The 15,512-nt window shown below is 38.3% G+C and overlaps 2 protein-coding genes across 2 annotated transcripts in view; one reads left to right on the forward strand and one right to left on the reverse strand.

The window, feature by feature from the left end:
* The window catches only part of MYO3B (myosin IIIB), a gene marked incomplete at its 5' end in the record, with an annotated part of 368,039 nt that overhangs the window by 130,437 nt on the left and 222,090 nt on the right, over positions 1–15,512 (reverse strand).
* On the forward strand, positions 6,052–6,966 carry LOC103659828 (ras-related protein Rap-1b-like). Its single transcript, XM_008687473.1, has 3 exons — positions 6,052–6,114; positions 6,196–6,245; positions 6,362–6,966. The coding sequence occupies exons 1-3, from the start codon at positions 6,052–6,054 to the stop codon at positions 6,735–6,737; spliced, it is 489 nt and encodes a 162-aa protein (XP_008685695.1). The 3' UTR covers positions 6,738–6,966.

The raw sequence follows: 15,512 nt of genomic DNA on the forward strand, positions 1-15,512 counted from the left end.
TCATGACCTAAGCTGAAGGCAGATGCCTAACAGACTGAGCCACCCAGGTGCCTGGTATGTTATTTTCTTAAAGATTTTATTTATTTATTTTGCGGGGGGGGGGAGTGGGGGACCCGGGGCAGGGAGCAGAGAGAGAGGGATAAGCAGACTCCACACTGAGCGTGGAGCCCAATGTGGCACTCCATCTCGGGACCCTGAGATCATGACCAGAGCTGAAGCCAAGAGTCGGACGCTTAACCATGAGCCACCCAGGCACCCCTTGGAGTAGGTATGTTTTTTGATATAATCACCAAAACCACATTTGTCTTCCTAAATTATTCATTTTAATAAACTTCCATACTTTCTGGGTAGATTCAAAGAACACCACAAAAAGTTTTTTTCCCTCTCCTTTTCTTTATTCTTTATTCTCCCCATTAGAATACACACACACATACACAGTGGCATAGATTATCCTTATAGAATAAACACCTTAGTTTTTCTTTAAAAAAACTTTCAAGGATCTTTGCTCCTTGCTGCCATCTATAATTAAATTCAACCCCTTGGAAGTCTAAAAATAAACTTAATTTCCTTGTCAAAGGATTTTCCTGCCATTCCTCAGACAAGGCTGATATGTTATTTTAGAATTACTGTACTTTTAAATATAGAGCCATTTTTACTTTACCAAAAAAATCCCTAAATACAAAATATGACCCTTCTTCTTACTAAATATTCCAATATCTTTCTGTTTATGGAAAAATAAACATACCTGATTAGCACCTCGGTCATTTCACCTTATCTTTGTGCTACAAGACTGTTTTACAAGTTAGGATATAATGCTGAATTTGCTGGAAACCTTTGCATTCAGAGATCCTGGGAATGTTTCCAAGGCTTTGAGTCTGTTTCCACTGTCAGGCAGAAGGGGCAGTGCTCTCAGAGAACCCCTGAAAGATGGCCAGGACCATTCTAGGTCATTTGGCCAAGCCCAGGAAGCTGTTCACAGAAGATGCCTCCTGGAGCCAGGTGGGAGGAGGGACAGCCGGGAGTCAGGCTTAAGTCTGCCTGGGTAGCTCATGACATCGGTACAGATACTTCGGCCTCAGTTTCCCCAGGACTGTAGTTTCAGTCATGGCTTCTCCGACCTGGCTCTAGCTGAAGTAAAAAGACTGTGTTCTGGAGTACATGGGGATGGTGAGAATAGAAGGCAAATCTATATGGGTGAAGTTTTGGGAAAGCTGAAGTACAGATAAGCTTAAGGTATAAAAGTCAGAGGTAAAACCAGGATTTCCTACATTCTTTCTGTTAGGCCTGGTCATTTATAACATGAGCTCCCTTAGCTTTAATCAACCCAGGCTTGATACTATTGATGATGAAGTATTTAAAGAGAATCTAATGAATGACCGTCCTGTGCAAGATGTAAGAGGAATGCAAGATATGTTCCAGCTCTCCAGTCAAGGATTTCTACCTGTTTTTCAGGCATCTATAGATGGCTCCTAGCAATTTTTAATTTCTAAATAGGCAAGGATGAATTCTAAACTAATATAAATATTAGAACTTAACTTTGATTTCTGATTCTTCAACCTGAGTTTCTTAATTTATTATGATGATAATATTCACATTTGGCTTATTTCAGAAAGAGATGGGTAACAGTACTGCAGAGAAGTGATGGTTTCAAAAGGTACTGAAGAAACATGTAAGTGATATGTCTGTACTAATCAGGTCAGATAGGTCTAATGGATTTCTTCCATGGAGTAATTCTGAATTCTGGCAGGTACCATGGTAAAAAAAAAAAAAAAAAAAAGCACTTTGGTTGAGCTCCTGTGTGCTTCAGTATAAGGGCCATATTGACAAGACAAGACAAAAGATCTGTCAGCAAGAGGGGTCTTTTTGGGAAGATCTATTCCACACCCACTTCCTGAAGCAGTTTGATGAGTTAAATGAGCAGGAGATATGCAACAGTAAAACAGTAAGTGTAAAGGTCCTGAGGGTCTAGGCACTTGAGAATACTGCAAAGACCAGCTCTGCCCTGAGCTGCCTCTTGTAGGTAGAATTTATCTCTCAGACTGGAGTCTGAACACTGAGTTAAGAGTGAGAGGCTCTCTGTTGAATAACCCTAAATCACTTACCTCTCTGTACCTGAATTCCCACAGATAGGAATGGGAACCAGATAAGTGGTTCTAAACTCTTTTGGGCCCGGGGCAGGGAAAAAAATCTCTGAAAATTTGGTAAAAGGTATCCATATTCTTTCTTAGGGAAATTTTTTTTTTTTTAAGATTTTATTTATTTATGAGAGAGAGAGAGAACAAGCTGGGGGGAGGGGCAGAGAGAAAAGCAGACTCCCCGCTGAGCAGGAAGCCTAAAGACTGGGTTGGATCCCAGGATCCCGGGATCACAAACAGAGCCGAAGGCAGACATTTAACCAACTTAAGCCACCCTGGCGCCCCCTTAGGAAGATGTTCTTAACCCAACACACTACAAGGGGTCTACATAGCTCTTGTTGGTCCTCCAAAGACCAAGGAGCCCTTTCCTGCTTTAGAACTCTACGGAAAATGATAATTTTCCCAAGGTCTCATCTCATTAAAATATATAAGCTATTACAATAGTAAATATCCAGTTGGAAAATATCTCTACTCAAATATGTTATTTAGTTTTCTGCCTAAAATGGCATATGGAATGCAGACTCTTCAAGGAACAGTTTTAAAATATAACAGGCTAAGCAGTTTGTAAACTATTAGTAAAAGCAACAGGCAACTAGAGATACATCCTCCCACATTTAAATTACAGAACCATAAACAGGAAGTATCTGTAAGATTGTAATACATATAAGAATACATTAGTTTTCTGCTGCTACACAACAAATTACTCCAAAATATAATGTCTTAAAACAGACATCTGTCATCTCACAGTTTGTAAGGGTTGGGAATTTAGAAGCAATTTATCTGGCAACTCTGGCTCAGAGTCTCTCATGAGATTACAGTCAAGATGCTGGCCAGGGCTGCAGTCATCTAAAGCCTTGACTAGGGCCACATGATTTATTTTCAAGATGGTGCACTCACTTGGCTGATGGTAGAAAGCCTCAGTTCCTTACTGGCTTTTGGCAGGAGGCCTCAGTTCCCTGCCACATGGGCTTCTACAGAGAACTGCTTGAGTTATCTTCATAACATAGAAGATGGCTTCCCTCAGAAGCAGGGATCCCAGAGAGAGAGCACAAGAGGAAACCCACAATACCTTTTATGACCAAGGCCTAGAAGGCCCTCATTACAAGTAAGTCATTTAGTCCAGACCACATTCAATGAGAGAGAAATTAAGTTCCACCTCCTGAAGGGAGAAGTATCAAGTAATCTGTGGACACATCTTTAAACCACAACAAGGAATCTCTCTAGAACATTAAATCTTTGTTTTACCAGCGTAGAAACTGTACTTGGTGAGATGAAATGACTTGTCCAAGATGACAACAAGTAAGTGACAAAGGCTAAGATTATTATTTAAGTCTCTGGACCTCCATGTCATTGATTAAACAAACAAACAAACAAAAACCAAAAAAACTGCTATGAATCCAGCTAATAAGCTTTAGTTTTTTATGTAAGGGGGAGAAACAAAAAAGAGTAAAGGTAATACCATTTCTCACCAGAAAAGACTGATAAATTTACCTACATAAAAATAAAAATTTTCTACTTAAAAAAATTGAAAATTTGGAAAGAATTGGTCTTTTTTAGTTTCATTGTCTATTTAGATACAATGTTTTTTTCATATTAAAATCATGCTCTCTACAGAAAGTCCCCAACAAAAGCTATTGCTTGGAATTTAGGCGTATCCCCACCAAATCAATGGTGGTGAATTTCTTAGGCTGATCTCCAAAGCCCATATAAACTATTTAATTTGAAGAATAGTACCTTTGAGGGGTGCCTGGGTGGCTCAGTCAGTTAAGCAGCTGCCTTTGGCTCAGGTCCTGATCCTGGGGTACTGGGATGGAGCCCTGCATCGGGTCGGGGGTGGGGGGGAGGGTCCTTGCTCAGTGAGGAGTCTGCTTCTCTCTCTCCCTCTGTCCCTCCCGCCTACTCGTGTGCTCTCTCTCTAGCTCTGCTCTCTCTCAAATAAAGAAAATCTTAAAAAAAAAAAAAACAAAAAACAGTACCTCTGAGGCAAAAGTGTGCTTTTATTTTTCCACATTTCTCCTTTCTTGTGCTCTTCAGTGCAGGCTGACAAAATCTTTGGTAAGACAGAGTAAAGAAACACAGACTATTAAATACACCAGAGTTGTCCTATGAGACCCGGTCCATGTTAGCAAGAGGAAGGCTTTTTGGTCTTGTTTGTGTTCCCCTCAGAAAACTGAGAGAGACTCATGTCTAAGAAACCATAATGATCAAACATTGTCCTTCCAGGGTGGAGCCAGGAACAAAGCCTATAAAATTCCCAAGAATTTCTAGGCTTCCTTCAGAGAAAGCAGGATACTCCAGAGAGGGCAGAAAGGCAGAAAAGACCGAGGGGACTATAAAGAAGAAGTGAGATGGAAAGTGTCCCTGGACTTCATTCAAGATGGGCTCTGGGTCTACTGAAAAAAACCTTAATTGCAAAAGAGAAGAAATATAGAAATTTTGGAACTTTTCCATGTTTCTGATCAGCTGCCGGTGAGGTTATTTTCCTTCTTGTAAAGAGCTAGACTTGAGCTCTTCCAGGAGCAATGTGGGCAGAACTGAGGGATTACATCTGACTACTCTATTTCAAAGCCTATCGCCACGTGTTGGGAGACACCAAGGCAGCTAGAGCACACAGGACAGAGTACTATTAGAGAGCTACAAAGAACCCTGGACATCTGTGAAACGCCTCTCGGGTATTCAGCAGAGTATTGACTGGCACATGCACGAGAGGAAGCTACGCAAGGCTGTGGAAAGAACCATCTAAGCAGATTTGACAGACTAGTGCCTGATGCTCATAGAGGGTTGGGAGTAGCGCCTGTTTTTACCAGCCAGGTTGATTAACCTCATAATTCACAGGACATTGGATAGAGTACTCAGAAGTGTCTTGCTTCAGTAGTGAGGAAATATCAGCCCAAAATACGGCTCTGCTTTTAACTAGCAGTTCTTAAAAATAAGATCCAAAAGGATGAAACTGTTTCCAAGTACAGGCACACCTCAGAGATACCATGGGTTCAGTTCCAGATTGCTGCAGTAAATCAACTATCCCAATAAAGTAAGTCAAATGAACTTTTTGGTTTCCTGGTTCATATGAAAGTTATAGATCACTATTCTGTGGTCTCCTAAATGTATAATAACATCATGTCTCAACAAAGTACATACTTTAAATGCTTTATTGCTAAAAAATGTTAAACATCATCTGAGCATTCAGCAAGTTGTGATCACTGATCACAGATTACCATAACAAATATAATAATAATAATAATAATAATAATGGAAAAGTTTGAAATATTGTGAGAATTACCAAAATGTGACATAGTGACACAGAGCGAGCAAATGCTGTTAGAATGGCGCCAAATGGATTTAAACTTGATGCAGCGTTGCCATAAACCTTCAATTTGTAAGAATCTGTGAAGCACAATAAAGCAAAGTGCAATAAAACAAAGAATGCCTGTAATTTAACTTTATCCCAGAACAAAGCACAAAGATATTTACAGGGATACAAAAATATCCAGCACCCAAAAAAATAAAACTGACAATGCCTGGCATCCAGTCAAAGATTATCAGGCATGCAGGAAAATATGACCCATAATGAGGAGAAAGTCAACTAACTGAAATGGATCCAGAAGTAACACAGATAATAAAATTAACAGAGGAGAACATTAAAACACTTACTTTAACTGTATTCCATATGTTCAAAAAGTTAAATGGAGACAGAGAGATACAAAAAAAGACCCAACCAAAACTTTTGGAAATGAAAACTACAATGTCTGAGACAAAATAAGTAAACACACACACACACAGAGAATACAATTAGCAGCAATTGAGACATTGAAGGAAAAAAAGATTAGTATACTGAAAACATGACAATAGAAACTATACAAAATGAAACACAGAAGAAAAAAATAATTAAAAAACTAAAAAGAGAGCTGGGGTGACGATGGCACCAGCAGCACTGCGTTGGGGCCGGAAGCAGCGACCAGGAAGGAGCACGAGGCGTGGGGTGATGCAGGCTGTGGGGACCCGGTGACAGTCTGAGAGGTACTAGCTTTTGACAAGTTTGCACCATGCGTGAATATATAAGCTAGTCATTCTTGGCTCAGGAGGCACTGGAAAATCTACTCTGACTATACAGTTTGTTCAAGGAATTTTTGTTGAAAAATATGATCCTACGATAGGAGATTCTTAGAGAAAGCAAGTTGAAGGAGATGCACAGCAGTGTATGCTTGCTTGACATCTTGGATATGCAGGACAGAACAATTTACCGCAATGAGAGATTTATACATGAAAAGTGGACAAGGCTTTGCATTAGTTCACTCCATCACAGCACAGTCCACATTTAATGATTTACAAGATCTGAGAGAGCAGATTCTTCACGTTAAAGACACTGATGATGTTGCAGCAATTCTGGCTGGTAATAAGTGTGACGTGGAAGATGAAAGATTTATAGGAAAGGAACGAGGTCAAAATCCAGCAAGACAATGGAACAACTGTGCATTCTTAGAATCTTCTGCAAAATCAAAAATAAATATTAATGAGATCTTTTATGACCTAGTGTGGCAAATTAACAGAAAAACTCCAGTGCCTGGGAAGGCCCTCAAAAAGTCAGCAAGTCAGCTACTTTAATATATTAAATGCATTGTAGCTCTGAGACAGATCTGAAGAACAGTTGCCCAATTCAACAGTGCTAGCATTCTGACTTTGTTAAACCTACCAACATCTTAAATGGACTTTCTGTAGTGGTACCCTTTAAGAGGCAGATGAAAGCTACTACATCAGTTTGCACATTCTAATCACTTTTCAGTATCACAAGAGAGATTTTTACTTATGCGATAGTCCTAGAGTATGCGGCTGGTAAAACCAGAGGCTACAATTCAGTATTACTGCTAAGAGACATATTTCATCCACCAATGTTGTACATATATGAAAAGGGTGCACTGTATAATTTAATGTGCCACATTCTTTGTATTGGAGAGTACAATAATGTAAATCCTAAAAGCACCACTATTTTAGCATAATAAAGTCCAAAGAGCTCCTATACAGACTACTCCAGATAACTTCACTTCTTTGATACTTGTAGCTTATTGTAATTTTTTAAAAGAAATTCAAGGTCATTATCATTGTATTGTACAAGTGCTTTCATTGACCCAGCTATAAAGTTTCTTTTTTAATTTAAAAAAAAAAACTACCTGTTGAGATAGTGATCTTGTCTTTAAAATATGATAGCCCTTTCAATATGTCTTAGATTAAAGACATTGCCTTTAATATATGTTGGGCAGGAAATGTCCAGACTTTTTAAATCTTATATTATGTGTTTCCTTTTTTGTTTACATAGGGAACAATGTTTATAGTTGTGTGTACAGTGGGGGTCTACAAAAAGTGTATACTTTCAAACAATTTTTTAATGACTTAACAATTTTTGTAAATCATTTTCAGGCTTCTGCAGCTGTAGATTCTCACTGTGAATCCCTTGCTTGCTTATGCATACGTGTATTTGCGATACCAAATATACAGGTTTAGTATTTTTGTCCGTTAGTGATTGTTTCACAGGTGTAACGTTTTGGTCGAGATGCTAAATGGTGGACGAGTACTGTGGATGTGAATGTGGGAAGTAATTTTAATCATGTGTAATTGGTCACAAGGCCTAAGTTGCAGTAACTATTGCTGTTTTACTTAACAATGCCTTGTTGCTAAAGATTGTGTGTCTATCCAACAGGGAGCCACAGTATTTAAACTGACCAACCTAATGTTACAACTACTTTGAGGTGGCCAAATGTAAACTAAAAGCCTTAATTAAAATCGTGCAATTTTGTATAACTTAGCATCAGTAGTTCAATAAATTTGGATTGCCATGCAAAAAATGAATTAATTAAAAAAATAAAAAGAGCATTAGTGAACTGCGGGACAACTTCAAGTGGCCTCAATACATGAAATTAGAGTCCCTGATGAAGAGAAAAAAGAAGGGTACAGAAAAAATATTTGAAGAAATTATGGCTAAAAATTTTCCAAATTTGATGAAAACTACAAACTAACCGATCTAAGTCCAAGCACACACACACAAAAACTTGCAGGAAACTACACCAAAGGATATCATAATCAAATTGCTCAAGAACAGTCATAAAGAGAAAATCTTCAAAGCAACCAAAGAAAAAAGACAAGTTACATACAGAGGAACAAAGATAAATATGACATTAGAGTCCATAATAGAAACAATGCAAGTGAGAAGACAATGGAGCAAAATCTTTAAAGAACTAAAAGAAAGAGAATTCTATACTCACTGAAAATATTTTTCAAAAACAAAGCAAAATAATTTTTCCAGACGTACAAAAGCTGAAAGAAGTCATCAGGGGATGATCTGCATTATAAGAAATTTTTTAAAAAGATTTTATTTATTTTTGCTTTAGAGAGAGAATGCCCATGTGCAAGGGGAGGGGGAGAGGGAAAAAGAGAGAATCTCAAGCAGACTCCCTGCTGACTGTGGAGCCCAACATCGGACTCCACACAGGGCTTAACCTCATGACCCCGAGATCACGATCGGAGCTGAAACCAAGAGTCGGCTGTTTAACCAACTGAGCCACCCAGGCGCCCCATAAGAAATGTTAAATGAAATCCTTTATGAAGAAGGAAAATAACACCAGGTAGAAATATAGATCTACATAAAAAAATAAAGAGTACCAGAATATAACTATGTTGTTAAATACTGAAGAAATTTTTTCTTATTATTTAAATCTTTTAAAAATATACTTAACTGTTCAAACAATTAATAACAATGTATCACGACATTTATAACATATAGATAAGTGAAATGTGTGACAACGTAACATAAATAGCATAAACATAACAATGAAAGTATAAAGGTCAGGAGGAAGGAAATTGAAGTATAATACTGTAGGATTCTAATACTATTTGTGAAGTGATGTAATACTGCTTGAAAGTAGATTAGCATAAGTTAAAGATGTATATTGTAAATCATAAGGCAACTCCCAAAATAATAAAAGAGCTACAGCTAATAGGTCAAAGAAGAAATTAAAAGAGAAATTAAGAAGTACCCTTGATCAAATGAAAGTAAAAAAAAAACTATTAAAACTTATGGGAAACTGCTAAAGTAGTACTTAGAAAATTATAACCTCAAACACCTATAATAGAAAAAATGTTCTCAGAGACATGAGCTCAGCCCCCACCATAAGTTAGAAAAAGAGCAAATTAAACCCAAAGTAAGCAGAAGAAAAGACACAATAAATATCAGAGTGAAAAATCAATGAAGCAGGGGCGCCTGGGTGGCTCAGTCATTAAGCGTCTGCCTTCGGCTCAGGGCGTGATCCCAGCGTGATGGGATCGAGCCCCACATCAGGCTCCTCCAATGGGAGCCTGCTTCTTCATCTCCCACTCCCCCAGCTTGTGTTCCCTCTCTTTCTGGCTGTCTCTATCTCTGTCAAATAAATAAATAAAATCTTAAAAAAAAAAAAAATCAATGAAGCAGAAAACCAGCAATGAATTAAACTAAAAGCAATTCTTTGAAAAGGTTAAAATTGGTAAACTTCTGGCTACATAGGTCAGGTGGGGGAAAAAAAAGGAAAAACATACAAATTATATAATATCAGATAATTTGTGATATCCTATAGATTCTATAAATTTTAAAGGGATAATAATGAACAACTTTATGTCATATTAACAAGCTAAAAGAAAAAGCATGATCTTCATAAATGAGGCAAAGCATTTGATAAAATCAAACATCTAACCCTATTTTCAAAAGGAAAAAAACCTCAACAGATTTATACAGAACCTTCTCAACCTAATATTAACAAATCTATGAAAAACCTAACATATTTAATGGTGAATGACAGAATACTGATTCTCCAAAAATTAGGAAAAAAGCAAGGATGTCCACTCTTGCAACTTCCACATTGTCCCAGAGATTCTAGTAGCGCAAGAGGACCAGAGAAAGAAAGAAAAGGCATCTGTATTAAAAATAAATAGAACTGTCTTAATTTGAAGATGACACAATTGTCTGTGTAAAAAATCCAATGGTATCTACAAAAAAAACAGTATCAGAACTAATAAGTCAGTTTAGCAAAGTTGTGAGATAAAAATCAATATACAGGAATTACTGTATTTATACAAACAATTGGAAATTGAAATTTAAAAAATAATATTTATAATAGCATTACAAATGTGAAATAATAGGGATAAATCTGACAATAAATGTGCAAGACCTGTACACTGAAAACTACAAAATATTGGCTAAGAAAAATTAAAGACAACCTAAATAGAGAAAGAGGCTAAGTTTGTAAGTCAAAAAATTAATATTGTTAATATTTGAGTAGTCTACCTCCATAATGTGGGTGGGCCTCATCCAATCAGTTGAAAGCCTTACAAAGAGAGACTGTGCTCCCCTGGGGAGGAAGGGATACCACCTCCCAGGCTGCCTTTGGACCCAAGACCACAACATGAATTCCTGCTGGAATTTCTAGCCTACCCAGCCTGCTCTGCACCTTCTGGACTTGCCAGCCCCCACAACTGCATGAGCCAATTTCTTAAAATAAGTCCCTTTCTCTCAGTGTACATACACACACACATGCATGCACGCACACCCTATTGATTCTATTTCTCTGGAGAACCCTGACTAATACAGTACTGGTTCCCACACTGAGTAGAGACAGAGCCAACCTTGGTGATACATTTCCTGTAACGGTGCAGGTTATTCTTTAGTAACTTCCTTCCTCTCTAACATTTCTTCTTCCTTTGTTGCTGAACTTTGCAAGTTTCCCATAGATGCTGGGGCTTTGGCTCTGCACACTGGGGATCTAGGACCCCCCAATCTAGCTGTTCTTCCTCATGTTCACAAACAGATGTGCCCTGCCCTCTGTCAAAACTCCCCATGCCTAGGCATTCCCACAGGGCCATCTGTGGAAGGGACTGGCTTACTCCTCTAATAAACATTTAGATCCTGAAGGGAACTTAGAGGCATCAATAAAAATTATTTTGTAGAAAAGAGAAAGTCAGAGAGGAGGAATTGTCTCAAGGTCACAGATTAGTAAGTGGAGGCCTGAGACTTGCCCATGTCTTCTAACTCCAAGTTCAGGCTTCTTTACATTCATCTAACCTGCGTCTACTCCTAGTTCTTACTGTATACCTGGTAGTATCTTTGACTTTCTAACAAGGACCTTTGATACTCTAGCACTTTTCAGCTCATTGGAATTTGCATCTATAGCAATCTGGAATATTGGGCTTTTAGCTTGGGAGAAGTGTTGATCTCCTACATCTGAATACCAGCTGTCAAGTGCTCCTTGACACACGTGTGGGGGATCCAAACAATGTTCTGTTTGGACTAGTGTGTCAGCAAGATATTGGTACTTCAATAGAAAACTACATACACCATCTTTAGCACACCCTTCTGCGTTATTGGATTCTAGCCCTGTTCATCTTCTTTGAGCTAGTTTGCAACTCTTTGTAAATTATAGGTAATTGATAGATACAGAAACTCTGTCCAGTCCAGTGATGATTTTGACTTCTTACTGTGGAAAACCCAGTTTTTTGTTGTTTTAAAGATTTTATTTATTTATTTGACAGAAAGAGAGACAGCCAGCGAGAGAGAGAACACAAGCAGGGAGAGTGGGAGAGGAAGTAGCAGGCTCCCAGAGGAGGAGCCCGATGTGGGGCTCGATCCCAGGACTCCAGGATCACACCCTGAGCCGAAGGCAGACACTTAATGACTGAGTCACCCAGGCGCCCAGAAAACCCAGTTTTGTCTCCATTTGCAATTCACTTCAACCTTCTTTTACTTCACATAAGCTTGTGTTGTTTTGATTTTTCCTTTGAACTGATGATAATACCTGCTTGATTCCCTCATATGATAGGAATAAATTGTTTAAACACATTCATCTTTATATCTGCATGTGAGTCATGATGTTACCTTCTGCAAATTATCTTTTAACAAGAGAAATAAAGAAGTACAAAACTCTAGGCTGTAGACATTTGACCCAAAGGAGCACAAACCCGTGGTCAGGTCAGGTTGAGGCGGAAAGTCTTCACACTTAAGTAGACCCAGTGCTACCGAGCAATCCTAAAAGGTCTAGTGGCTCAGAAACACTGCCACTTCTCTACTTAATAACTTCTAAAGTGGAAATATTGGGATGCCTGGGTGGCAGGAGTCCTGCATTGGGCTCCTTGTTTAGCAGGGAGCCTGCTTCTCCCTCTGCCTGCCACTCCCCCTGCTCGTGCGCTCTCTGACAAATGGATGGGTAAAATCTTGAGAAAAAAAAAAAAGTTGATCTAAAAAAATTTTTAAAAAATTAAGTGGAAACATTGGTTAGTGTAATATGTTCGTTTCAGATTTTACTAAAAGAGTAAAATTGTTTCCACAGTGATCACACAGATATATACTTCACCAGTAGAGCCTAAGAGTCTTGTTCTTTATCCATGTAATCCAAGGAATTATCAGACTTAACTGATTATTACCAAATAGGTATCAAATGATATTTGGTTTATCAAATTGTGGTTAATTTAATTGTGGTTTTAACGCACATTCTCTTAATTATTGCAGAGGTTGAACTTTTCCTTTTGTTTTCACTGACAATGGACAATATATACAATAAATTTAATTTCTCTATATTTCCTGACAATTACCCATACTCCTAGAAGGGGAGAGGGGAGGGAGGGAGAGAGAGAGAGAGAGAGTGCGAGCATGAGCTAAGAGTTATCTATGTTGGATAAAAATTACATAAGCATTGGAGACTGCTTACATTTTTGTAACACCTGACATTTAAAATTTGCACTTCTCACCGTGGTCATTCTGCTCCTGCATTTCTTACATTGTTTGGGAACGATATGCATCTTTTAAAGATGCTTTTGAAATCCCAACCTATAATGAATGAGCCCTGCACTGACTCATCCTTCCAGTTCGAGTTTTATATTCAAGGGCTTATGAAACATCTGTACTACTAAAAGATTTGCCACAGCTGTAAGTCAATAGTGAGATTTTTTTTTTTAAAGATTATATAAATATTTTCATTCTTTTTTCTAAAAATCTTAAGCAAATACTTTCCTTTAGGATGAGTCATTCATTCTGTATAGTTTCACTCTCTACATTAAATTGGCTTTTCATTCGCATTTTTTCATTAAACAAAACTTGATTTAGGATCAGCTAATGTGCCAGGGACTGATGGAAGTAATGGAATGTCACGAGTGAGCAAGGTGGACAATTCCCCTGCCCTCATGAAGCTTATATTCTAGTCGGGGAGCTAAATGTTAAACAAGTACACAAAGAGCATCATTTTGGGTAGGGGTAAGTGTTATGAAGAATAGTAAGTCAGGATGGGGAGAGGGGTTAATGGGTATATTTTGTAATGTACTTTGGCAGGTAGCCTTTAGCAGCCAGGACGGTGAGGGAACATAAGCCATGTCATATGAGGAACTGCTGAAGAAGTTGGGGTTATTGAGCTTAGACAAAAAGACTTAACTGGGTCTTATAAGAAAGGAAAGAAGTTGTCCTAGACTCTTGAGTCTCTGGCTGGGTCTAAAAATTAGACTGCCAAAGACAAATTAGCAGGAAAAGGCATACACAGTCATTAAATAGAAGTTCGACATGACACAGGAGCCTTCATAAGGAAATGAAGAACTGAAGAAATGGCTAAACCTGAGTGTTTTAACTCTAGATTTGATGAAGAGTGGAGAGTCACAGAATGAGGTGATAGGACAAAGATAGGAGCAAAATGTGGTAAAATGGGGGAACTTAGCAAGACCTGGCCATGTGGATCCCTCTCTGTATCCATTGTCTTCAGAAATGAAGATGTTTCTTTCTTCTTGGTCAAGGGAGGGCACCTCTCACATGAGGGTTACATGACCTGCTTCAAAGAAAGGACAGAAAATCCTTCCTGCTCATGTCATTTCACAAATCCCTTCAGCTTGAAATATTCAATATGCCAAGGTGTCATATTTTGTGGAAGCATGTCCTGAACCCCATTTGTCTCTTCGCTAGGTCAGATCATCTATATCAGATCTACTTGGAGATTTCATAAAAGACGTGGATTCCCAGGTCATACTCCAGACACAGAATCAGAATCTCTACAGTTAGGGTTCAGGAATCTATATTTTAATAGGCTCCTATGTTGATTTTGATGCATTTGGTATGAGAACTGCTGACTTAGAGGAACATGATAATTGACTGTAATCAAATAGAGAAAGGAGCTGATTTGTTCTCTAAAGCCCAGGATGTAGAACTGGAATGGATGCATAGATGATGATCTTGGTCAAGGTTAGGAAGGACAAGGTTGTGATCAGACATCTAAAAACACAAAATACGTTGCCTCAGGAGTCAGAGAGTGATTTCCTAGACCCTGGAACTGTTCAATGGGAAGTGGATAGACAAGGTCAAGAATATTGCCAAAGAAATTCTAGTTTTAGCTAGGTACTTGAACTGGATGGCCCTTTAAGATTACCTCCAACAAAGATGCTATGTTGACTTGTCTCTTGCCCTAAAGAATTGCTTCTGTGATTTTAAAACTGATGTGTATAATCAACACTATACTGTTACTATAGCAAGCCTTGGGTTATTATTATCATATCTGGATAAATTGGAAGACTTCAAATTTCCCTAGGTATTCTGTTTGGGGCACTTAGAATTTCAACTATGATCTCTTTCACAGGATATTCTCCTCAACATAGCTGAACAAAGGCTGAGTAGTCTCCTGATCAGCAGTATTAGCATCACCTGGAAACTTGCACACACAGCCCCCTACGAATCAAAAACTCCACGGGCAGGGCTCAGCAATCTGTGTTTTAACAAGGCCTCAGGGGTTCTCATGCATGGGAAAGTTGAAGAACCACTGACTTATTAGAGAAACAGAATTCCAGGGAAGTAAAGTAACTTGCCTACAGTGACACAATCTGAGGAAAGAAACTGGCTCCCATGTCTCTTCATGGTCTTTTCTCTTCGTTAGGACCAATTGACTTTCTGAAGCATATCACTTTCCCCTGAAAGGTCAATTAATTGCAAAATCCATCCTAAAGAAATTCTCACACAAGTTTAATATGTAATATTGTTTAGCATTGCTGGCGAACAACTTGACACAATGTCAATATCCACCAATAGAAGAATGGCTACATGAATATTACCGATTTTAAAGATGGAGTTAAAAAAGAATGCATTGGGGCTATGAAACGGCATAGGTTTATCTCTAATACATATTGTTAAATAGAAAAGGAAGTTGCCAAATGGTATAAAATATGTGATTCGAGTTAAGCTAAAAAGGTAGGGTTTTTTCCTTTTTTTGATCTCTTTCTTCCCTCTCTGTGTTTGTATGCACATATGTGTGTATTCTGAAAGGCTAACACTACCAAAAGAATAACAGTAACTACGTAGGGAGGGGCCATGGTGAAAGCAGGATACTGGGAAATGGAATT

This window comes from Ursus maritimus, unplaced genomic scaffold (assembly GCF_017311325.1).
Source record: "Ursus maritimus isolate PB19 unplaced genomic scaffold, ASM1731132v1 scaffold_1, whole genome shotgun sequence".
NCBI lineage: Eukaryota > Metazoa > Chordata > Mammalia > Carnivora > Ursidae > Ursus > Ursus maritimus.

Excerpts from the sequence above, each read along its gene's own strand:
- LOC103659828 (XM_008687473.1), top strand. The coding sequence starts at position 6,052 with ATGGCACCAGCAGCACTGCGTTGGGGCCGGAAGCAGCGACCAGGAAGG. Across the intron at positions 6,115-6,195 it reads GAAGGAGCACGAGGCGTGGG|CTAGTCATTCTTGGCTCAGG; the intron begins GTGATGCAGGCT and ends TGAATATATAAG. Across the intron at positions 6,246-6,361 it reads AAATCTACTCTGACTATACA|GACAGAACAATTTACCGCAA; the intron begins GTTTGTTCAAGG and ends TTGGATATGCAG.